The sequence below is a fragment of the Panthera onca genome, chromosome X, assembly GCF_046562875.1.
Source record: "Panthera onca isolate mPanOnc1 chromosome X, mPanOnc1 haplotype 2, whole genome shotgun sequence".
NCBI classification, from domain to species: Eukaryota; Metazoa; Chordata; class Mammalia; order Carnivora; family Felidae; genus Panthera; species Panthera onca.
Genome location: NC_138357.1, coordinates 42,137,156 through 42,162,814, shown reverse-complemented (window position 1 = coordinate 42,162,814; position 25,659 = coordinate 42,137,156). Strand labels below are relative to the sequence as shown.

The following is a 25,659-nucleotide window of genomic DNA, read 5'->3' as shown; positions in this document are numbered from 1 at the left end:
CTTTCAAAGTTCCCTATGGTTATCTAGATCTTCCTTTTAGATTTTTAGCCAGGCTCTAGTTTCCCCCAAACTGAAATCATAGCCTTAGGCATCTGTAGTGCCCTGGGGACTGGGCTTTTTTCACAGACCTGAGTTCTGAATTAAATCAAATGATAACAATACCCTGAGAATGGGGATTTTCTAGGGAGCTGCTAGTCTGGTTAAAATATTGACCGTGTTCTGGGGATGGGGATTTTAGTGAAGCTCCAGAAGATCCTTTGGCTGTGTTAATGCAGGCTTTCATGGCTACCATACCTCTGAGCTTGGGAGGGAGGGGTGATGAGAATAGCCTCATGTTAAAACTTCACAGTCTGATGTTCCTATTGAGATTCATTAGTTTTAGTTGTATCTCTGCTTTTCAGTTCGTTCTGTGCCTTTGGTTCATTTCCAGTGTTCTGAACTTGTATTTTTTAAAATTCTTTGCCAATATTTTGTTTTTACAGGGGAGTGGGCTCACTGAAGTCTTGAGTTTGCTGTTGCAGACACTAATTTCTTGCTATCTCTAATTTCAAAAGAAAAACAAATGTCTCTCTGAGACATTGCTTCAATATTTATTATGTAGACAGATTGTGCTTTATAAATGATAGATAAAACATGAGCACTTTTTCTTCTTGCAGAAACTTTTAAGCATGCATTTGGGACAATTACATTTTTTCTTTTTTAGGTTCCTATTAGTTCTGATTCTACAGACCCATCCGATAATATTGAGGTACAGTCTTTGACATGTCAGAGAGAATGCAGTAAAACTGTGAACACCGAAGCCTTAATGACAGTATTTCACCCTCAGAATTTGGAGAATCTTAATTCCAAAATGGTAGGAAAACAAAATACTAAAATCTATGGGCTGAAACAGTTTATCAAAAATAAAAATCTTAGAGCAGACTAGAAGGTACCACAATTGAAATCTTCTTTTGGTGCTTGATAAGGTTTTCCAGCAGGTACTACTGTGTGACTTATTTCATTCCATCACATAAAAATGCTATTTTCACAAAAAAAGGGTTATTAACAAGAATTAAGATAAACAATGAAAATTGAACATCGTGTTTTATATGCATAGATTGCCAATAATTTTAAAATTGAGGTGAGTGGGGGAGAATAATGGTTCAAAGTTTTACCTCTGAAGTGTAATGCTTTTCCCATTTTTATATGAGTTTAGGTAAGAATTAAAATAGTAAAATACATCTATTATGCTCACGTGGATTTGAAAGATTTGTGAACAGTGCTCCAGTGTTTGGCCTCTCTGTGAATACTGATTTTGACTTTCTCTGTTCTTGATTTCCACGGGTATTACTTCACAGTGAAGAGAGTTTTCAAGTTATTTGAAAGAAGTTCATTTGTCACCATGTTTAGTTGCTTTGATTTTTTGTTACAGTTGAAAGAAAAAATGAAGGAACAGTCATGGAACATCCTGTTTACAGAATGTGGGCGTGGGGTTAGCATGTTTCGGACCAAAAAGACTCGAGATCTGGTTGTAAGAGGGATTCCAGAGACCTTAAGAGGAGAGCTGTGGATGCTTTTTTCAGGTATTTATTCACTTTACTAACAGATACTAGCCATGCCCCTTCTAGGAGTTATGCACTAAGTAAAAATAATTACAAAGATGGCTAGAACAAACTCTTATTCATGAGTTCAGACTAGTCAGAGAGTAAGGTAGTTATGTGTACTTACTTATATATCCACACATCCGTTGTCTGAGCAAATTAGTTTATTAGGCAAGATATGGCTAATTGGTAATATCTCTAGCTCTAGTGTCAAAGGAAAGTTAAGGGAAAAAAAAACAGTTTATGAAAATTCTGTTGAATAAAATTGGTGTCCTGGGGCTGGTGCCTGGGTAGGTCAGTCTGTTAAGTGTCTTCTCAGGTCAGGATCTCACGGTTTGTGAGATCGATCCCCGCATTGGGCTCTGCGCGGACTTTGGATTCTGTCTCCCCCACACCCTCCTCTCAAAAATAAATAAATATATTTTTTAAATTGGTGTCCTGATGTTATATTCTAGTGAAGCCTTTTCTTTTGTTTGTACTAGGATATTAATTGAGTATAAAGCTAAATTTAAAGGTTATCCAATTCTTTATGTATATATGCAAGTGTTGGCCTTATTACATTCCTCTGCTTTTGTATGTTAATGCAGTCGTCTTTACAGGTGCTGTTAATGAAATGGCTGCTAATCCTGGCTATTATGCTGAAGTGGTTGAGCAGTCCTTAGGGACCTGCAACTTGGCTACTGAAGAAATTGAACGTGATTTGCGTCGCTCCCTGCCTGAACACCCAGCCTTTCAGAGTGACACTGGCATATCTGCTCTGAGGCGGGTACTCACTGCTTATGCATACAGGAATCCCAAAATTGGATACTGCCAGGTATGACTTCAGTATGAGCCCATCTGTGTACATATTCCAAATGGTAAAATCATATCAAATATAGCTCTATTTGAAAATTGTGATAAGAAAGGTTGGGCTGAGATTGATAAGGGCTTATTTTTAATCTAAGTAGATGGTAGCAGGAATACTTAAGAGAATTGGTATTTCATTACTTCATTTTTCTTTTACATTTAACAAGTGTTTATTGCATTCCTGCTCTGTAAAAGATACTTTGCTAGGTGCTTAAGACTATATAAAGATGAATCCTATAAGGATCCTGCCCTTGAAAGTATACGAACGATAAGCATTAAAACATATTCATTGGCAAATAAAAAGCAAGTGGGACAAATTATTAAAGAAATGTAAAGTTCTGTCAGGATTTATCGTAGGGATAAATTATTTTCATCTGGAGGAATCCGAGAAGACTTCGTGGAAGAGGTAGCATTTGTAGGTCTTGATAATTGGTGAATTTTGGATGTATGGAGCTGGAATGAAAGAATGTTCCAGGTAGAAGCATCAGTGTAACCAAACACAGATAGAGGTAAACATAGAATGTATGTAGAACCATGTTTTGTTTCTTAGAAATGTAGGGTGAATGAAGCTAAGTAGACAGAGGAAAAATATCAGGTAGATTGGGAGAGGTCAGGAGTTTGAATTTTATTTTGTTGACAGTGGGGGAATCATTGAAAAAATCCTTTAGGAGCACACTATATTAACTAGGGATGCTAGACTGCTAACACAAATAACCTCAAATAGGTAATAGCTTAAACACAATAGAAGTTTCCTCAAAGGAATAAACGGAAGAGCAAGTATTTAAGTCAATAGGCAGCTCTCGTTCATGAGATTATTCAGGGCCTTAGGCTGAAGCACTCCCTGTCATCTTCAAAACATGGCTTCCAAGATGCTCTTTCATTGCCATTACCATTCACAGGAAACTGGAGAGAGCATGGAGAAACAATTACAGATTTTATTGGCTAGTAGGCCTAGAATGCGCATATATCACTTCATCCACATTCTGTTGGAGGGTCTTAGTTTTCTGGCCACACCTGTTTACAAAGAAGTCTGCAAAATATAGTGTGACTGAGCATATATATATATCCAGATACTATGGAAGAAGGGAGACTGGATTGTGGTGGATAGCTAGCACTATCAGCCACACATTCCTTTATAGTGGGCTGAGCACTTATAATGATTATGTATCAATTGTATCCATTAAATCTTATCAATAGAGAATTTTTTTGAAAAACAATTTGAGTGAATGGATCACCTAAATTACAATGTTTAGCGTATTTTAGGATCTCTGAGAGGTAAAAAAAAAAAAACAAGTGTGGCACTTCTTTTCTCAAAGAACTTATACTCACAGAGTCCACAATGTTATCTATATATAGTGTAGAGGCACCTTCAAAGTAGGTGGCACATGCTTTTGACTTCTAAAAGATGAGAGCAAAGTTAGAAACATGGAGGGCACAAGGAAAGTTATTCTGAGTTAAAGTAACAATATGAGCAATACCATTCATGTGAGAATAAGCCTACCATGGAGATCAGTCTGGCTAGATTTATGTTAGAATCAAGAAGTAAATAAGTTTGTATAGGACAAAATCATGGAGAATCTTTCAAGCCGAGAAAAAGTCTAAATTTAATAAGCAGGTTTTATTGCTTTTGATCAAAAAGCCATGTGAACTGTACTGACTCATTATGGCTGATGGGACTAGTTGAGAAAGTTCTCATATATTCCTAGGTTGAGTGTTTTTATCATGAAAGAGTGTTGGATTTTGTCAAACCATTTTTCTTTGTCTATTGAGATAATCATGTGGTTTTTTTACTTTTATTCTGTTAATGTCCTGTATTACATTGATGTATTTTCATATGTTGACCCTCCTTGTATTTCCAAGATAAATCTCCCTGGGTCTTGGCTCTATAATCCTTTTTATGTGTTATTGGGTTTGTTGCATCCAGACGACTCCTGAAACAGAATGCTACGGGCACCAGTGACAGTCACAACAAAGTTTATTACAATGAGAGGCAAGGCTGACCGATCGGGACCAACACTCTTGATAAGAGTGCGGCCTCGAACAGCCGGGGTACAGAGTTTTTATAACCGATCACATCGTTTTATCATCACCTGGGAACAGAACAAAGAAACAGTTTCCAGATGAGTTAGAAACAGTTGCCTAATGAGGTGTTTACTTTAGACTTTCTGCCTCTAAGTTGCAACCAGTGGATCTCCTTGACCCTGCCTCTGATGCTCTTTTCTTTGAACTTTTGTTTCCTTAATTGGTGAAGCCTAATTTACAAGAGTATGAGGCGTAGTTTACCAGAGCAAAGCAAGGCTGTTATCTCTTAACCTTCAGTGTCAACACAAAGCTGTTATTTTTCAAGCTAAGCATTAGCCCTACACTACCTACAATTTAACCCTTACAGGTTCAGTTTGCTAGTATTTTGTTTAGTATTTTTACATTTATATTCATAAAATAAAATGATACCTAGTTAAGATACCTCTTTGGTGTTAGTATCAGGGCCTCATAGAATAAGGTGGGTAGTATTTCTTCCTCTCCTATTTTTTTGAAGAGTTTATAAGGGATTGATGTTAATTCTTCTTTAAATGTTTGGTAGAATTTGCTAGTGAAGCTATCTGTTCCTAGAGTCTTCTTTGCAGGAAATTATGTCATTACTAATTCAGTCACTACTTCTTATAGGTCTATTCAGATTTTTCTGTTTCTCCTTGAGTTGGTCTCGGTAGTTTGTGTTTTTCTAGGAATTAACCATTTTATATCTAGGTTATCTCATTAACCATTTTATATCTAGGTTATCTCATTTGTTAGCATATTCCCTTAGAATCCTTTTTATTTCTGTTAAGATTGGTAGTACTATTCTCTGTTTCTTGATTTTAATAATTTGAGTCCTTTCTCTGTTTTTTATCTTTTTGGTTAGGCTACCTAAAGGTATTTTGGGGTTTGTTTGTTTCAATTTTTAAAAATCTTTTCAAAGAACCAACTTTTGGTTTTGTTGATTTTTCCCTATTTTTTCTATTCTCTATCACATCCTACTTCTGTAGAACTTCGAGGTTAACCAGAGGTGAGAGCTTAGGGCCTTTTCTGTTCTTTCCTGAGCATACACACATCTCTGGGCATGCATAAAGCCATATCGTGCACATGGCCTTCTAGATTCCCAGGAATTTCTCAGAGCCTTACAAAGCCCCCTATGGGTATCTCATTACCCAGTTTTTCATTTTGACCCTTTATTAGCCTATTATTTGACCCAACTTTTATCCACTGCCTCAGCAAGCCTCATGTTCAATAACTGCCTCCAATTGTTTTCAACAAACACACTGAGAGAAGGGTTTGCCTATCATGAACGCTGTATCAGGTCAAATAAACACAGCCTTGTGAGTGGAGTCTTCAAGTGGAAACCACCAGACAGGCCAAATAATGACAATTATGTGAAAATGGGGCTCTGAAGGAGCTCCAGCCCTGCCTGGTCCCTGCAGTGGCTGCTAGGTGTTTTTACTATAATTGCTGGAGTGTTGGCTTTTAAGGCTAATGTGAAGCTGAGGAGGAGGTATGCGTATCAGGCAATTTAAAATGCCACAGAGCTCACTGTTTTTACTGAGATTCAGCCATTTTATTAAATAAATGCTTTCTGAGTTGTTATAAGATTTTGGTTAATTTTCATAGTTCTGAAAAATTGATTCTGACAGTATTTTCCAGTGTTCTTGTTTCTTTTTTTTAAATTTTTAAAATGTTTATTCATCTTTGAGAGACAGAGACAGAGCATGAGTGGGGAAGGGGCAAAGAGAGGGAGACACAGAATCAGAAGCAGGCTCCAGGCTCTGAGCTGTCAGCACAGAGCCCAATGCAGGGCTTGAACTCACGAACTGCGAGATCATGACCCGAGTTGAAGTCGGACGCTCAACCGACTGAGCCACCCAGGCGCCCGAACCAGTGTTCTTGTTTCTTATATAAAGGAGAGCACTTTCAGAGGGCCTTACTCTGCCATTTTCACTGACCACCCCCCTCCCATTATGGCTTCTTTTTAAAAACTTTTTAAAGTTTATTATTTTGAGAGAGAGACCGAGCACAAGCAGAGAAGGGGCAGAGAGAGGGAGACACAGAATCTGAAGCAGGCTCTAGGATCTGAGCTGTCAACGCAGGGCTTGAACCATGTTGCAGACCACGAGATCATGACCTGAGCTGAAGCTGGATGCTTAACAGACTAAGCCATTATGGCTTCTTGAACAGGAAAATTGATGGGGTAAAAACTAAACTTGAGGTCAAATACAGTGCCAGATCTGGTGAGGAATCTACATACTTAATACACAAATCTATAAGAAAAGTATTAAAATATAAAAATGAGCAACAAGCATGAAAAGATTAGTCATAGAACCAAAAGTACAGATGGATTAATAAAGTATAAAAATGAGAAAGTTTGGCCTCAAAAAATTCAAATTAAAACTATGAAATACCATTTTCACCATCAAATCAACAAGGACCAATTGTAATTATTACAATTCTCAGTATTTAGTATTGGCAAAGGAGCAGTGAAATAAACATTCAAACACTGTTGGTCAGGAATATAAATTGGTACAGTCTTTCTGGAATATAATTTGGTAGTAATATGTCATTTAAAAATAGTATTATTTGAATACTTTCATTGTTATGTATATCTTTCCTGAGAAAAGAATAACATACTTCAAGATTTGTATACAAAGGCATTCATTGCAGTGTTACATATAGTAGTGAAAAATTGGATTCAAAATAAATGTCCAACAATAGTAGAATGGTTAAATAATTTATAGTATATTCAACTTACTAGATTATTTCATAGTTATTAAATACACTGTTTTAGAATTATTTAATGGCATTGAGAATGTGTAATAAGATGGTAAGTGAAAAAAAACAAACTTTAGAAGGGGAAAAAGGAAGGAAAGCACACATATGCACACACATAGTACATCAACTTATTAACAGTGGTGGTCTCTGGGTAGGTAGGATACAGGAGATTTAATTTCCTTCATACATTTCCATTCTTTCCAGATTCTATACATTAAGGGTTTATTACCTTCATAACAAGCTCTGTGGCCAAATGTAAAAGTAATGATCTGACATTTGTATGCAAGATAGATTACAAGGAGAAAGTTAGGGTGGAATGGAGAGGATAAAGCAGATCAAAAAGACATTTTATAATAAGAAACTAGGCTGTAAAGACACATTGGATGTGGCAGGTAAAGGGTTTCGAGCATGATCAAAATTAGGATAGCAAAGAAGAGAATCCTGTTTAATGAGAAAAGGTGTTTAGTTTTGAACACAATTGAGGATGATTGATATTTAAGAGATGTTCTCTTGTAGGCAGTTGAAAATACAGATGAAGTTTGTTTCTCCAGTTTTAATATCTTCTTGAAAATTATGTGTTTTTCCTGATTTGCAATAATTAAGATACTTTATTCACTGAATTTAGTGTAAAATTATAGAGGTTTTGCTTATTTTGTTCTATATTCATATTACTGCTTCATTTTCTTTGAATTTACTGTATAAAGTAACTGATTGCAAATGTTAGCCAGACTTTACCTTGTTTTGCTTTAGACTGGCTCAGAGTGCTTGTTTCCATTATGATTACTTTTCATAGTTTTTATTACTGAAACTAGGGTTTGAAAAACAAATGTAATCATCACCCAAGCAGTATTTATTTATTTATTTTTCTGTCAATTTTAGGCAATGAACATTTTAACTTCAGTGCTGCTTCTGTATGCAAAAGAGGAAGAAGCTTTTTGGCTTCTGGTTGCTGTGTGTGAATGGATGTTGCCTGATTATTTTAACCGTCGAATCATTGGTAAACACACACACATACATATCCCATATATAAGCACATATTTTTTTCTGAACAATTTATATGTCTCTTGTAATTATGTACCAATTTATGTATCAAGTGGAAGAACTGATCAATTAGGTTTTGAAATACACAAAATGTAAGCAGTATCAAAATGTTACATTCACTGATATGCTCATGAGAAGAGCTTTTTGTACTGAATATATGATTGGAAAGCTTTTTTTATTATGTTGCTTTTTTAAGATAAAATGCCTGGTCTGTTTCTTAAGAAATAGAAATTTTAAGTTGACTATCTCTGTATTGCTAAAACAGTGGTGATCTGAAGCATCCAGAGCTACTGGAACATTTTTAATAATTACTTAATGAGAGAGAGATTTTAACCAGCTTGAAATCTCTACATTTATATGAATTGTATTCATATTTTCAAGGTTTAAAAGAAGGGTCAATTTCTTAGTTTGTTAATTGTATAATATTTTCTTCAGTCATCAAATATTTATAGATTTTTATACTCTACCTTAAAGCTGTAGGTGGTTTCTACTTTGTACACTCATACGCCTTCAGTATCATAGCTGGGTTATTGATTGCATTTCATTCTTTCATTATAGTTATTTGTGTATTTATCTAAAGTTCTTTCATTATAGTTATTTGTGTATTGATCTGAAGTTCTACTAGATATTAAGCTCTTTGAAGATGAGGCTATTTCATTAATTGGAGTATCTCTTATGGTGCCTATTACAGGTTTCTGCAAAAGATTGAATAAATTACTGTTCAAATGAATTTGAACTGAGTTTCTCAAGTGCTTCTTGATTCATGACACTTTACTAGCAGATAAAGAGATGTGTGAAATATAGGAAAGGCACTGAAGAAGTTCATAATTGAAGGAATAGAAATGAGATATATTGGCATACTAGTAAGTGGGAAGGTATCAGAAACAAGTCCTTTTGAAGGGGATTCATTTTTAAACTTCTTTTTATGCTCACCAGGTGCCTTGGTGGATCAGGCAGTCTTTGAAGAACTTATCAGGGATCACTTTCCCCAACTTACAGAACGTATGACCGATATGACATTCTTTTCCTCAGTTTCTCTCTCATGGTTCCTCACACTTTTTATTAGTGTGCTGCCTATTGAAAGTGCAGTGAATGTGGTGGACTGTTTCTTCTATGATGGAATAAAGGCCATTTTACAACTGGGATTGGCAATACTTGACTATAATTTAGACAAACTGATCACATGTAAAGATGATGCTGAAGCTGTGACAACTTTAAACAGGTACTGTCAGAACCGTAATGTTTAAATCTGGAGAGCCCCTTGGAGATGATCTTGTTCAGTCCCTTTGTTTTGCAGATGAGGAAATAGCCCTAGAAGCTTTAAACAGTTTGCCCAGTGTCACAAAGCTAGTTGTATGAAAAATCTAGGACTAATGTCCACTTCTCTGTTTCAAAATAAGATATAGTAAGAGCAGATCCCTCTGAAGTAAGTCACTTGGTAACATACACATTTACACTAATATTGTTGATTCGGTACGTTGGGACTTTCATGGTCCCAGTTTGAGCTATAAAGTGTTGTGTAAAAGTAGTTTGAAGGGGGAAGAATAGTTGATAATGTTAAAAACCAGTGGGGGAGATCATTCTGATTTTCAGGTAATTTCAGTCAGGTATACTGAGCCTTATTTTCCCAGTACTTTTTCTGTGAATGTTATCTTATATTGGAGCACTTTGTGTGTGTGTGCACATGTACACTATGTACGTATATGTTAAATGAATGGGTCACTATTGTAAGGGTGCATCAAATACCATTTTGTACAGAATAAAATATAAACACTCTGGCATTCAGAACACTCTACGTTAGGGCCTCAATGTATCTTTTTTATTTCTCCTTACGTGCCTCTACATACCCTGTATTCCATCCTTATTAGTCTATGTGGTATTTGCTGAGTACTCTCTGAGCGTATTTGCTTTCCTCATGCTCTCCTCTCTGCCTCTGAAATAATTTCTTCACCATCCCATTCCCCTCTTCCTTGTCTTCCTAATTACTAACCATCTTCAGATTCCACTTCTTCATAAGACCACCCTTTGTCCTATCAGTTGACATTAACCTCTAACTAGGGAGAAATTAGCTATCATTTTCTCTGCATTTTACTTCCACTAATTTTTGTATTACTGTCACTTTTGGATAGGTTCTTTGACAGTGTTACTAATAAGGATAGCCCATTGCCTTCAAGTGTTCAGCAGGGTTCAAATGTGAGTGATGAGAAAAGCAGTCTTATTAAAGTGGATATTACAGATTTGATTAGAGAGTCAAATGAGGTAAGTTTTTTTTTATACCACAAATATAATTACATAGCATAGTTTAAATGATCAGTACTATAGTTATATCTCTAGTGGTATATCAAGAATAAAATAATAATACAACTAAAGATATAATTTAAAATCCAATTTCATTTGTTTATTTTATTGAGGTATAATTGGCATACAATATTATATTAATTTCATGTGTACGATACACTGATTCAACATTTGTATTGTATACATCGTGAACTGATCACTACAGTAAGCGTAGTTATCATCTGTCACCATACAAAGTTAATACAATATTATTGACTATATTCCCTATGCTGTACTTTATATCTCCATGGACTTACTTTATAACTGGAACTTTGTACCTCTTGATCCCCCCATACCCATTTTTTCCCCCTCCAACTCCCCTCTCCTCTGGCAACTACTGCTCTGTTCTCTGCATCTATGAGTTTGGGTTTTGTTTATTTTTTAGATTCTACTTATAAGTGAAATCATGTGGTATTTGTCTTTCTCTGACTTATTTCACTTAGCATAATACCCTCAGGGTCCATCCATGTGTTGCAGATGGCAAGATTTCATTCTTTTTATGGCTGAGTAGTGCTCCATTGTATAAAAATGAGTTCTATCAACTCTTCCTAGGTCATATAGCCTCACCTGCTTCAGTTTGCTATCTTTATTTATTTATTTTTTTTTTAATTTTTTTTAACGTTTTATTTATTTTTGAGACAGAGACAGAGCATGAACAGGGGAGGGGCAGAGAGAGAGGGAGACACAGAATCTGAAACAGGCTCCAGGCTCTGAGCGGTCAGCACAGAGCCCGACGCGGGGCTTGAACTCACGGGCCGCGAGATCATGACCTGAGCCGAAGTCGGACGCTTAACCGACCAACCCACCCAGGCGCCCCAGTTTGCTATCTTTAAATGAAATGATTCTTACTTGCTTTCACAGATAATGACCACTTATAAATATCTATCACCATATAAAAAGGTGAAAATTCTTCTTAGAGACTAAGAATTTTTCCAATGTTCTTATACATAGTCTAGACACATAGTAGATTGAATTCTCTCCAGTAAATATATAGAACAACTGAAACGTGGGAGGTGAAAATTTGCATAACCACTGAACAAGTTAGGAAAATAGCTAGAAATAGAACCAAGGCCTCTGAGAATTGAGTCTGATGAAATTCAAGTGTAAGAAAAGCAGATATTTATTATGAATGAGTATCTGCTGAAATCATTTTTTTTGCAGAAATATGGTAATATTCGCTATGAAGATATACACAGCTTGCGCTGTCGAAATAGGTTGTATGTCATACAGACCCTAGAGGAAACAACAAAGCAGAATGTGGTGAGTATCTGCCCTATGGGGGGAAAGCCAATTGGAGTAACATTTTTTTCCAACTTCCTTTAAAAAATTAACATTTCATGTGAAGAAAATGAATATAACTAAACTTTTGAGCTAGATTCTTGCCACAGCTTAGCTTACTGTAAATTTGAGAGGAAGTAAGTTATTTTCTTCTAATGGAATTATGTTGATTTCTCCAAAGTGTTTTGTTATTTGACCTTTAATATTGAATGTTGTGATATAGGCATTTAAGCATAACATATTTTTGACGTGCTTCATCATTACGAACAGCTGACCTACATAGTCAGTAGTCATTGCTGTTAATATATTTTATTATCCTTAGAAACATAAGATAAGGTAAAAAAGCTATAAAACTGTGTTTCTAAGTACTCTCCTTTTTAATATTTGGATGGCTACAAAAGAAGCTGTTAATATTGGTTGTCTCTGGTTAATGGGATTAATAGATTGCTGGTTGGAAGAGGGAGAGTTTTACTTTGCTGTGTATATCCTTCTATACTGATTGAGCTTTTATCATAAGCATGTATTGTTTTTGTAAACTTACTTGCTTAATGGCCACATCCTCAGAGATACCAATCTGGGAAGATGAACATTTCTGAAGATTCTGGGTTTAGCTCTCAATTAAATAATTCAGTGATACTACTGTGACATAGCATAGAGCCCCTTTGTTTTGGGTTTTATATATTAATTTAAAAAATAAGTAATACATTTTCACTATTAATAACTTAAACATAACAGAAATGTAAAAACATAAAAGTTCCTTCCCTTCCCCTATGTTCATCTGTTTTGTTTCTTAAATTGCACATATGAGTGAAATCATATACCTTACTCTGACTGACTTATTTCACTTAGCATACTACCCTCTAATTCCATCCACATTGTTGCAAATAGCAAGGTTTCATTCTTTTTGATTGCTGAGTAGTATTCCATTATATATATATATATATATATATATATATATATATATATATATACACACACACACACACATACATACACACACACATACACACACACCACATCTTATACCATATCTTCTTTACCCATTCATCAGTCGATGGATATTTGGGCTCTTGTTGCCTTTTGTTGATAGGGTAATGGGTATTAAGGAGGGCCCTTATTGGGATGGGCACTGGGTGTTATATGTAAGCAATGAATCACTGGATTCTACTCCTGAAACCAATACTACACTGTATGTTAACTAACTTGAATTTAAATAAGTACTTTTTTTAAAAAAAGTAAAAGTTCCTTACCCCAGGAGTAACCGATATTAAAATTGTTTGGTATATATCCTTCCAGATCTTTTTAGTATGTATCTATAGACATAAATGTGTGTGTTTGGGGGGGAGGTTGATACAGTTTTTTAAATGAGATCATACCAGTTACTTTTTTCTGCAACTTAATTTTTTCACTGAAAAATATATCATAGTTATTGCATATCAGTACATATAGGTCTACCTCACTTTTCTTAACATACTGAATAGTATACCATAGTATGGACATGCTATATAGTTGACCCTGAACAATGCAGAGGTTAAGGGCCCTGATTCACTGTGCACTTGAAAATCCACATGTAACTTTTGACTTCCCAAAACTTAAGTACAGTTGACCCTTGAACAACATAGGTTCATACCGTGCAGGTCCACTTACACATGGATTTTTATATATATAAATACAGTATAGTACCGTAAATGTATTTTCTGTTCTTTATGGTTTTCTTAATATTTTCTTTTCTCTAGTTTACTTTGTTGTGAGAACACATTATATAATATATATAACAAAATGTGTGTTATTCCACTGTTTATTTGTTGGTAGGGCTTCTGGTCAACAGTAGGCTATTGGTAGTTAAATTTGCGGGGAGTCAAAAGTTTTATGTCAATTTTCGAGTACACAAGGGGTCAGCGCCCCTAACCCGCATGTTATTCAAGGGTCAACTGTACTCCTGTTGACCTGGAGCCTTGTTGATTCAGACCTTTTTTTAAAAATCAGTATTGAGTGTTAATTGTGACCAAAAGATTTTTCCATATGTTGAGTTTATATATTTTTCTGCTTTGTTAATGTAGTCAGTTATATTAAGGAATTCCTAATATCCTCCTGTTGGGTTTTTGAAATGAATTCTGTTTGGTCATGTTGTATTATTATTTTAATATTCTGCTTTGATAATTTTGCTAAATAGTTTAGCTATGTTCTTTACATCTATGTTAAAGTGACATTGGGTTACAGTTTTCTTTCTGTGTGTGTGCTAACTTTAGTTTTCTAATGAGAGTTGTACTCACGTCATAGAATGAATTTTGGAATAAATTATATTTTACTATGCTCTGGAATAGTTTAGATCACACAGGAATTAACAATTACCTGAAAGTTTGAGGAATTGAGCCTATGAAACTATTTGGATCTGCTGCCTTTTGGTAGATGACAGACTTTTTATTACCTTTTCAGTTCTGTCTCTTCAGAATTTGCTCTTTCTGGGTTAATTTTGGTAATTTTTGTCCTAGAGAATTATTCATTTCATCTAGACTTTCAGATATATTCATATAAAGCTTAAAGAATTCATTCAATAGATATTTAATGGTACCTCTGTGCTGAACACTTTTAATGACCTATGTTTATACCTATGTTTATATTATAATTTTACTTCTCAATGTTTATTTGTGTTTCCTTTTATCACACTTGCCAGATATTTGTCTATTTTACTTTTTTTTAAATTAACCAGCTTTTTGTTTTATTTATTGAGCGTAGTGAGTTGTTTTTAATTTCCACTATTTTATTAATTCTATCTTTTATCTTTACTCTTTTAAATTTCTTAAATACCCAAATCGTTGTACCATCGGTGCTTGTTCTTCATGGAGTAGGATAAAATTACATATTTTCTAAGCTTATTATTTCTTGGATTATAGGTTTTTTTGGCACAGATAGGGAATGCACACCTCTCCCAGTGTCTTTGAAGTGCTTAATGACAACCCCATTTGATGACTTTGACACATTGTTTATATGTCAAGAGAGGAATATATGGAATGAGACTTAGAATACTGTTACTTATATTTATAGACATTAAATGGATGTCCTTTGGCAGTGATCTCTGGGTATGAAGGGATGAAGATCAAAGTACATATCAGAGTTGAACCAAAGTACATATCAGAGTATAATTGAACTATAGCCTATGTACAACCTTTTTAAAGGGCAAAATTTACATTTGTCTTTGTTATTCTTTTAAAAAGTTAGAAGAAAATTATTCTTGCAGAGGGAGATTTTTCTAAATGGATTCAAGAATTTTAGTACTGAAGTGTTAAATTATAAATTGCTTTTAATCTTTTTAAAGTTGCGTGTTGTATCACAAGATGTGAAATTGAGCCTTCATGAATTGGATGAACTTTATGTCATCTTTAAGGTACTGTTGTTCTTCTTCAAGTGAAAAGTAGTACTTTTTAAGCAAAATTTTACCACAACCACTTTTAAATATTTTATCTTTAATTATTTTAGTAGACATGCTTAAAAGAAAATAATTTTATAAAATTACTTTTTATGATTTAATGACTCTCCTCTTTTTATTTGTTTTTAATAGAAAGAGCTGTTTTTTTCTTATTATTGGTGTTTGGGTTGTCCAGTATTGAAGTACCATGACCCCAGTCTGCCATATTTGGAACAGTATCAGATTGACTGCCAGCAGTTCAGAGTGTTATATCACTTGTTGAGTCCCTGGGCTCATTCTGCAAACAAAGACTCACTAGCCTTATGGACATTCAGATTGTTGGATGAAAACTCTGACTGCCTTATAAACTTCAAAGAATTCTCCTCTGCAATTGGTAGGATGATGTCCAATAATTTTCTTTTTTTTTAAAGTTTTATTTATTTTGGAGAGTGCACGAGCAGGGGAGGGTCAGAGAGAGGGAGACAGAGGATCTGAAGCAGGCTCTGCACTGACAGCAGCGAGCCCAAAGCCAGGGTTGAATTCATGAACTGTGAGATGGTAACCTGAGCCGAAGTCGGATGCTCAACCGACTAAGCCACCCAGGCGCCCACAATAATTTTCTTTTTTAAAGCAAAAAATAAAGGTACCCCTAGAAATACTTAGTACTGCCTTTTAGTGCCAATTTAGTCAGATTTTATCAGCCTGAGTTACATTATCTCCAACTTTAGCAATAAGTGGACCTTTTGCTAAATATAAGTATATTGGTCTCATTTTGACCCAGTCTTCTCAGAAAAGCAAGCTGTTAGATATAGTTGTTTTAAAGGTTAACACAAGGGAAGAAAATATCCATATCTTGCCCCATTCAGGCACATGGAGGCTTCAGGAGGAGTTTCCCCCTCAGTAAAAATCCAATCACACAACCTAGAAAAGTGGTAGAGAAATATCCAACAAACATGTTGTGCCTGTAGATAGTTCACCAGTTACATTGTTCCTTTGCTTTTCCAGACACCCCAGCATACTTTCTTATCAGGGATTGCCCGTTAAAGAGGAATTCTCTTCCTCAAATGAGGCATAAGGCCTCATTAAAAAGAAAAAAGATTTAGGTTGGGAGGAAGGGAAATCAGCATGAGAGCATTTTTTCCCTCTGATAAAGTGTATTTTACTTATACGCTTGAAAGAGAGAATCTGGCTGACTGGGTGGCTGTTTAATTGTTAGTTTAAGTAACAAAGTTTCTGAGTCCTAATTACTGGCTAATACCTGTATCTTAATTAATCTTTGTTGCTGGAATTGATTGAATGTTCTTTGAAAACATGATTATTTGTAGTTGAATTTTATTGAACAGATACAATGTACAATGGAAGTTTCACTGATAAGCTTAAGCTGCTTTTTAAGCTGCATATTCCTCCAGGTAAGAGTTTAACAGTCTTTAATGATATACAGGAGTTGATTTCTTTTTTTTTTTTTTTTTTTTTTTTGAGAGCGAGACAGAGTGCAAACAGGGGAGTAGCAGAGGGAGAGAATCTTAAGCAGGCTCCATGCAAAGCATGGAGCCTGACATGGGGCCTAATGTCACAACTGTGAGATCATGACCTGAGCCAAAATCAAGAGTCGGATGCTTAACTGACTGAGCCACCCAGGTGCTCCAATTGATTCCATTTTAACAAATATAATGGTAGATACTCAATTTTAATAAATAATGTAATTTTCAATATGATCTAAGGTCATTGCTTCATTGTGGCCCATGGATCATATATCTAGTACTTTTTCTGATAGGTAGTTACAGTGAAATCTGTAGAAGAGATTCTGTGTAACAGAAGGGTCCACAAGCTTCCTTTCAGTTAGTGGTCAATTTAATGATAGTTTATGTGTAAGCACTACCTATCATTTGAATATTGGTATAATACTGACATGTGATGTTGTTATTGGGGAGTAGAATTTAACTTTAGACAAATTGCCAAACTTGTGGGATACTACAAATTATTCAGAAAAAATGAGACTAGGCAGCAAGGATGTTAAACATTTGGAAAAGGAAGCAAAATAAAAGCTGCCATTTATTGAACACTTGCTCTGTTGACGCATTTACTTTACATGTGTTCTTTTACTTAATTCTCACAATGTCCCTGAGAAGTACTATCTTTCCAAGGATAAGGAAACTAAGGCTCAGAAAGATTAAATTATTGGCCAAAGATCACATAACTAATAAATTGCATAGCTGGGATTCAAACTGAGGTCTGACTCCAAAGCTTAGGTTTCTTTCTATTCTGCCATACTCCCCTAATGTTACCATACCATTCCAGTTTATTCAGTGTTTTCCACTGACCTTAAGAGTCTGGCTTTCCCAAACCTGATCCATATTTTGGGAAAACAGTCTTAGGTTTTAAGCTAAAGGAACATTGCAAAGGTACCATTTAGTTTAGAAAGGATAATTTACACAAGCAAATAGCACGTCATAACTTGTATTAAGCTAAACCTGGGATTTCTTTTGAAAGTCTTCCCAGGATAGCCAGGAACCATTCTTTACCAGACCAAAAATCTAAAAGCCACCTCTTACCCTTTACACACTCCTATCACAATCAGAGCATTAAACACCAAAGAAAAACCACCTAATAACTTAATTATTAAGAACTTTACATTGTCAAGTCAAATTATTATTAGAGTGTCTAATATTGCCATGGAATGAATATACTTTCAGTAGAAGGATCAAAAATAGAGAAACCACTGTGTAGGTTACAGCACTCAACTTCATGTTTGCCTTATTACCGAAGATGTTTTTAAATGAGGTCACATTTTCAGAGATTTTAAAATGCCACATTTTCTTATTTCAACTTGTAATGGCTCTCAGAAAACTATCAAAAAGAGAACGAATAGAACTCAAAGTGATAACTTATTATTTGCTATAGAGTACTATTACTTCCACATTTCTTCACGTCTGTCTTATTGAGACCTTTTGTTTAACTCTCTGCCCCCATATTTACTTGACCCCATTATAGGACCCACTGCTGTCCCTTATTGTTAGTAAATTGATTGGGTTATGTGTTTTCAGCTTATACTGAAGTGAAATCTAAGGACCCTTCAAAAGGAGATGAACTTTCAAAAGAAGACTTACTTTATTTCAGTCAGCTTCATGGTAAATATTTGTTAAAAATGTATCTGTTTTCACGATTAGTCACTCATAGAGATCTTCCTGGCTTAAGTATTTTTTACCCAGCTACCATTAGTAAAATATGAGTTAATGGTACTTTATATTTCCTTGTGCAACCATAACACTTAGCACAGTGCTAAATGCATGGTAAATACCCCCAAAATATTTGACTGATTAAAGTGTGTTTTCGGTTTTCGTTTAGGGAATGTTTATTCTACTGGAGGATTAGAAAATGCATTTTGTTTCTACTTACGTAGCAGAATTGTTCTACTTAACATCGCAGAAATTTCTAAAATGTATCAGATCATTTTCATGCCTTGTTAAAATACAGTGGAGACAATAGCATCTTTGATGATTGAAGGTCATAGCTATTATTCAAACAGTGAATACTTATTATAAATCACTGTAGGTGTAGGAGACAGGGATGAATCTGTCTCCAAGACATAATTTGGAAGTGTTATGCACTTATTTTTGTGTCCTTTGCTTCTTTTTCATAAACATGAATGTGTTACAGAGGGATAAGTCCTGATTAATGTATGTTTATAGTTACTATATGTTAAGTGTTTGAACACTAAGTTTGAAGAGACCTTACAAATCATCTAGTCAAATCCCTTAGTTATATATAGATAGAGGCACTGAGGCCCAGAAAGAAGTGACTTGTGCAAGATTTCACAATGAGTTACTGCTACAATCAGGACTGTAGCTCAGTCTTCTGACTTCCAGCATGCTTTTTTCCCTAATAATAAAAGTAATACAGTTTAGTTTGAAGTAGGTCACAGGGAAGAAAATACCCCCCCAGAAGTAAATAATATTTGTTAAACTTGGTATACTTTTAGATTTTTTTTTTTTCGTATAGATTCTCCCCAGTGTTCTTTCAACTATAAAAGCTTTTGAATACTTTGTGTTCTGATGATAGGAGGTCATGGCAGCTAAAATTGGTTTCCTGAATTGAAGAAAATAACATGTGCCTTTTTATATAAAATACTCTTTTACTTTCAAAAGGTATTTACTTATTAAATATTTTTAAAAATTCAATTGTTTTCCTTTCCTCTAGTTTCTCAGCCTATAAATGTGAAGGAAGCAGAATCACTAAAAAAGAGCCCTGAAAAAGGTACTATGATCAGGAATATCATTTAGTTTAAGTTACCGTTTTTGTGAATAGTTAATGGCAAAGGCACAAAGTGGATTCCCTTTAAAGGCTATTGATTTGTCCTGAGAGCTTTTTTGCTGTTTTGATGTTAGTTTAACAATTTAGTCTTTGTTCTCTTGATACTTAAGTCTCAGAAGTTATAGTAAATGACCCATATTCATTTAATTTTACTATTTTGAAAATATTTAGTTTTTTTTTAATTTTTTTTAACGTTTATTTATTTTTAAGACAGAGACAGAGCATGAACAGGGGAGGGGCAGAGAGAGAGGGAGACACAGAATCTGAAACAAGCTCCAGGCTCTGAGCTGTCAGTACAGAGCCCGACGCAGGGCTCGAACTCATGGACCGTGAGATCATGACCTGAGCTGAAGTCAGACGCTTAACTGACAGAGCCACCCAGGCGCCCCGAAAATATTTAATTTTAATTACAAGAGTAATAGATAATTCTTCTAAAAGAAATTTAAACAGAAGTCTTTATATTCCCACTGAACTCTACCCTGAAGTAAATGTGAAAACATTTTGTTCTGTATCCTTTCCAGACTTGTTTCTATGTATACACAAAGACATATAGACCTCTCTCTTTTATTAAAAAAAGAAACATTCCATAAATACTGTTCTACAATTTGCTTTTTCTATTTTGTGATGTATCATGGACATCTTTTCATGTTAGTACATTTGGATCTGTCTTATTCTTTTTTAATGGGTATAGAGTATTCCGTTGTTTGATTTGATCATGCCATAATTCAATAACTAGCCCAATATTGATGGACATTTAGGTTGTTTCCAATTATTTGTATTGCAAACTGTGTTGCAACAGACATTTTATACTTACATTATAGGATACTTTTATACATATTTCTTTAGGATAGGATAAATTCATAGAAGTATGAGAATACTATGTCTAATATGCACATTTAACATTTTGATCAAGGCTGTCAAATGCATTCAAAAAAATCCATCATTCTTTTTATGGTTTTGAGTAACATTTAGTTAAAAAATAATGAATTGCCAAAGATCTATTTAAATTATGACACCTTCCCTAAGGTTCTGTATATCTACCTAGTTTTCCAATGAATCTTAAGTTATTAATAGTCACATTAATTATTGTGATTAAACTCTTCAAAGGAATGAATGGATAAGTAGTGTTTTGAATTTTTTAAAGAAAAGCCACCATAGAACACTTCAGAATCTGCATATTAAGAACATCATATAGAAGCTATTTTAAACTTAATAGTATGCATCAGAACATCTACATGAAATTTACATTGTCAAGCCAAGGTATACTGTTTAATCTAAAATGCATCCTTCTTCGTCTCTCTTCACATCTTCCCTAGTCCCCAGCCTTCCCAAAGTAAAAGTTTTAGTTTAATAGAAATGGAATACATATTCTGAAAGCCAGTGGATGAAATAAAAGGTAAATTCAGATAATTTCCTGGGTTATTAAAAGGTGAAATCTTATATCTCAATGAAATATCTTCCAATCATAGTTATTCCTTCTGAGATTTGGGGAAATACAGTGGGCTGTTCATTATGAAATGGTTTTATTCCACTCTTTCAGGCAAAGGAAAAGTTGATATTCAGGCATACCTAAGTCAATGGCAAGATGAGCTTTCTAAAAAAGAAGAAAGCATTAAGGATTTACCAAGAATGAATCAGGTATAGTATTTTCAAAGAAAAAAAATGCTAGGTTCTTGTTTGTTTTTTTATGAATGTGGGTGTATCCAACTTTAAAAATTGCTAACATGCTATTACAAAAATAGTTAAATAATTTGTGTATCATCTCTAAGTTTCAGATGAGCACAGAAGAGTAGGAGCAAAGTTTTAAATGATTTTATACTTTATTTTTTTAATGTTTATGTTTTTATTTTGAGAGAGAGAGAAGACACATGCAAGTGGGAGAGGGGCAGAGAGAGAATCCCAAGTAGGCTCTGTGCTGACAGCTGACAGCGCAGAGCCTTACATGGGGCTCACCTCACAAACTGAGATCATGACCTGAGCCTAAATCAGGAGTCAGATGCTTAACTGACTGAGCCACCCAGGCGCCACAAAATGATTTTCTACGTTAAGCATTTAAATGTATTTAGTTTCAGGATAGTTCCTTTGCTATGACAACATTTGTGACTATAGAAAAGATGTATGTATAAACGTATATTTCAGTGTTTCCTATTTCCAGCTTTATTAGAAGTGTTCATTTATTCAGTAAACATTTTTGTAGTGCCTACTAGATGACACACCCAATGCTAGGTACTAGGGATAAGAAGTTAATAAAATAGGTCACACACTGGTGTCTTATCATCTTATATTTGAACCTGCTCAAACAATACTACTACTACTTGACACAGTTCTAAATCCATGTCTATCTTAAATACTGGTCATTCAGTTTATGTTCTTATGTTTTTTAAATTACAATCTGTTGGTTTATATACTGAAGATCCCCAGAATTTTACCAAAATAAGAACTGTCAAATAACAGTATTCCTCATGGACTAGGTAATTTGGTAGCTGAATAAGTATTTTTTTTTTAATGAATCAGTATGGTATTTATTCTAAAATTTTTATAAATAGTACTACAAACTAAGGAAGAAAAATAAAACTTAAAAGTTTGGTACTGTTTATTTTTATTAAGTATAGCCTTTGTATTTGCTTTTTTATTTACAGATAGACTTTTTTGGTAGGATGGAACTCTTGTGTTAGAATCAGTTTTTCTTTTTAATTCTCAAATATCTATTAGCAACGTCTATGGATTATCTAGGGGCAACTAGCAAACAAACCAGTTTATTTCTCTACTTGGGTCCCACCTCAGCATTTAAAGAGAAACATGTCTGGGGCACCTGGGTGGCTCAGTCAGTTAAGCACCTGACTTCGGCTCAGGTCATGATCTCACGGTTCATGGGTTCAAGCCCCATGTCGGACTTTGGGCTGACAGCTCAGAGCCTGGAGCCTGCTTTGAATTCTCCCTTTCTCTCTGTCCCTCCCCAACTTGCAATGTGTCTCTTTTCTCTCTTTTCTCTCTCTCTCTCTCTCAAAAAATAAACATTAAAAAAGAATAATAATAATACATAAAGAGAAACATGTCTAAATGGGCTCTGTAGCACTACCTTGTACTACTAGATAGTTTCCAAAACATTTTTCCATAATTTGTTGTCCTACTTGAGCTGCCCACTCTAGCCCTTTGGAGAGATCAAGGAAAACTCATCCTTAAGCCTTTTGTTAAGATTGGTTAATGAGGGGTGCCTGGGTGGCTCAGTCAGACATCCCACTCTTGATTTCGGCGGCTCATGTCATGATCTCAGGGTTGTGAGATTGAGCCCTGTGTATAGCTTTGTGCACAATGAGCATGAAGCCTGCTTGGGATTCTTTCTCTTCCTCTGTCCCTCCCCCACTTGTGCTCATGCTGTTGCGTGCACTCTCTCTCTCCCTCAAAATAAATAAATAAACTTAAAAAAAAGATTGGTTGGGGCACCTGGGTGGCTCAGTCGGTTAAACATTCCACTCTTGGTTTCAGCTCAAGTCATGGTCTCACAGTTCATGGGTTCAAACCCTTCCTTGAGCTCTGTGATGACAACATGGAGCCTGCTTGGGATTCTCCCTCTCTGCCCTCTCTGCTCACTGTCTCACTCAAAAATAAATAAATAACATTAAATTTTTTTTTTTATGTTTTAATTTTATTTTTGAGAGAGACAGAGCACGAGCAGGGAAGGGGCAGAGAGAGAGAGGGAGACACAGAATTTGAAGCAGGCTCCAGGCTCCAAGCTGTCAGCACAGAGCCCAATGTGGGGCTCAAACTCACTGATGGTGAGATCATGACCTGAGCCAAAGTCGGACACCCAACCGACTGAGCCACCCAGGCTCCCCAAAATAAATAAAATTTTTTAAAAAGATTGGTCAATGAATGAACAATTCGCATGTGGGGAAATAGGGGAATTTGCCTATTTAAGAACCACCTAACATTGAGGGAATGCTGGTAGGTAAGTTGCCCAGGAATTATATATATAATATACATATACAACATACTGCTACTAGGCAACAAATGAGTAAACTTAAATGGAATTTTCTTGCATGGTTCATACCCATCTTTCTAGAACCAACATTTTTTTGGAGATTAATCATTAGTTTTTGTAACTTCTGTGGTGAAGGTTAGATAGTACAAATTCCAAAAAAGAGACTGTTTACTTCTAAGTTCTCTTTCTTTTTGCTAAATGTAATATCAAATGTGATATTTCTAACTTGTGTCTTTCAGTCACAATTCATTCAGTTTTCAAAGACTCTGTATAACTTATTTCATGGGGACCCTGAAGAAGAGTCGTTATATCAAGCCATTGCTGTTGTAACTAGCCTTTTGCTCAGGATGGAAGAAGTTGGAAGGAAACTACATAGCCCTACAGCATCAGCCAAAGAATTCTCTGGTACAGTCTGTGCTTCTGGAGGACCCAGTGAGGGGAAAACAGAGAGCCACTTGAAGAAAGATCCCTCCTCTCTGAGGGAAGAACCTCAGTGGTCATTTGCATTTGAACAGATTCTTGCGTCTCTGTTGAATGAACCAGCTTTGGTGAGGTTTTTTGAGAAACCCATAGATGTAAAAGTGAAACTTGAAAATGCAAAAACCTCTCAGTTAAGTTTCAGAACCAAGATGTAAATCTCTTTTAACAGGAATTGCCTGTCATAGACAAGTTTACTAAGATTTCCGTAGCTTTCAGCTTAATTCTTGGGAATAGGGATCAGGGATTTATCTTGTTACCAATGTGTTTTAAGGTTTAAAAAAAAGATATGTGGAAGCACAATGATTCATTTCTTTGTGGTAATCTCTAATTTTTGATATTCTCCATTACAAACGAACTTTTTATAGTTCATATGATATGTAGTATCAGGGGAATATGCTAATGTTACCACCAGAGGGCACTACCATATCACTTTTAGTAAGAAAATTACTAGTTTGTGCTGCTGTTTACATATGGATTAGTGATGATTTTGAAAATGTAATGTTATGTTTGAGTGTTAGTGATGCTGCCATGTCATCTGATAAACCCTACTTTCCAGATTGCCTCAGTTCCTATTATGATGCTTTAGAAATCCAGGCTCTTAGATCTATAGCCTTAATTATCTAAGTGATTACCATATGAGGACCTCATTTTCAAGTTATCAAACTGAAATAATATTAACTTTTTGAAGTTAATCTCATTCATTTTTCTAATAATACATGTGTTTTTTTAGTAATTTCTACATTCTTCCTACCTGAGCAGTTCAGCAGCTGCTGACTGATAAAAACAAGTCAAGAACAAGTCCAAAATTCTGGGCACATATAAGGAGAAACAATATTGGATTTAATTTTAAGCCAGATAAAGCCAGTCTCTTCAGAAGGGTTAAGAAACAATTCAGTTAAGTATATAGGTGTCTCATTAGACTGAGCAATTACTTGAAATACTGCTGTTTGTGGCATTTGCCTCAGAGTAGCTGTGACTGCTTTGGTTCTAGCTGTAAATTTTGAATTTTCACCAGTCATGTTTTAAGCTACATAAGATAGACTGAATTACTGTTTTAGTCTGGCAAGTTCATAAAGTACTTATGTTTAATGATAGTTAAGGTAATTGGCTGGTGTCTGTTTAAAAAGTTTTGACCATCTATCTGATATAGATGTGTAATTTCAGTATTTTATGCTGCTTATATTTCAGTCATTACAGTGAAAGTCCATTTAGAGATAATGGGCTTTGTTAGCATTTTAAAGAAAAAAAGACAAGCAAACCATACCTGTTTAATCTTCTGTGCTGTTTTTACATTCAGTGTTATTATAGAAAGATATGGGTTTAGAGTCATTGTGATGTCTGTATGTTTTATGCTTGTAGTGATGTCTCTGGTACTTTGTCTCACAGGATCCCCCTTAGGATCTCTTGTAGGGCTGGTTTCGTGGTGACAAATTCCTTCAGTTTTTGTTTGTTTGGGAAGACCTTTATCTCTCCTTCTATTCTAAATGACAGACTTGCTGGATAAAGGATTCTCGGCTGCATATTTTTTCTGTTTAGCACACTGTAGATATCGTGCCAAGCCTTTCTGGCCTGCCAAGTTTCAAAGGAGAGATCAGTCACGA

General features: G+C 35.1%; 1 protein-coding gene across 3 annotated transcripts in view; it reads left to right on the top strand.

The window, feature by feature from the left end:
• TBC1D8B (TBC1 domain family member 8B) overlaps positions 1 to 25,341 on the top strand; it is a 61,155-nt gene extending 35,814 nt beyond the window's left edge. The window contains exons 8-21 of one of the 3 annotated variants that reach the window (XM_081793669.1): positions 704 to 853; positions 1,412 to 1,562; positions 2,180 to 2,394; positions 8,103 to 8,220; positions 9,201 to 9,486; positions 10,394 to 10,523; positions 11,763 to 11,861; positions 15,196 to 15,264; positions 15,439 to 15,679; positions 16,629 to 16,694; positions 18,330 to 18,413; positions 19,483 to 19,539; positions 21,137 to 21,234; positions 23,818 to 25,341. In XM_081793669.1, coding sequence (XP_081649795.1) covers positions 704 to 853; positions 1,412 to 1,562; positions 2,180 to 2,394; positions 8,103 to 8,220; positions 9,201 to 9,486; positions 10,394 to 10,523; positions 11,763 to 11,861; positions 15,196 to 15,264; positions 15,439 to 15,679; positions 16,629 to 16,694; positions 18,330 to 18,413; positions 19,483 to 19,539; positions 21,137 to 21,234; positions 23,818 to 24,213 — 2,160 coding nt within the window. In that variant the 3' untranslated portion in view covers positions 24,214 to 25,341. The remainder of the gene's footprint in view (positions 1 to 703; positions 854 to 1,411; positions 1,563 to 2,179; positions 2,395 to 8,102; positions 8,221 to 9,200; positions 9,487 to 10,393; positions 10,524 to 11,762; positions 11,862 to 15,195; positions 15,265 to 15,438; positions 15,680 to 16,628; positions 16,695 to 18,329; positions 18,414 to 19,482; positions 19,540 to 21,136; positions 21,235 to 23,817) is intronic. The other 2 variants (XM_081793671.1, XM_081793670.1) reach the window with 2 other exon arrangements.
• Positions 25,342 to 25,659: the final 318 nt, after the last annotated feature.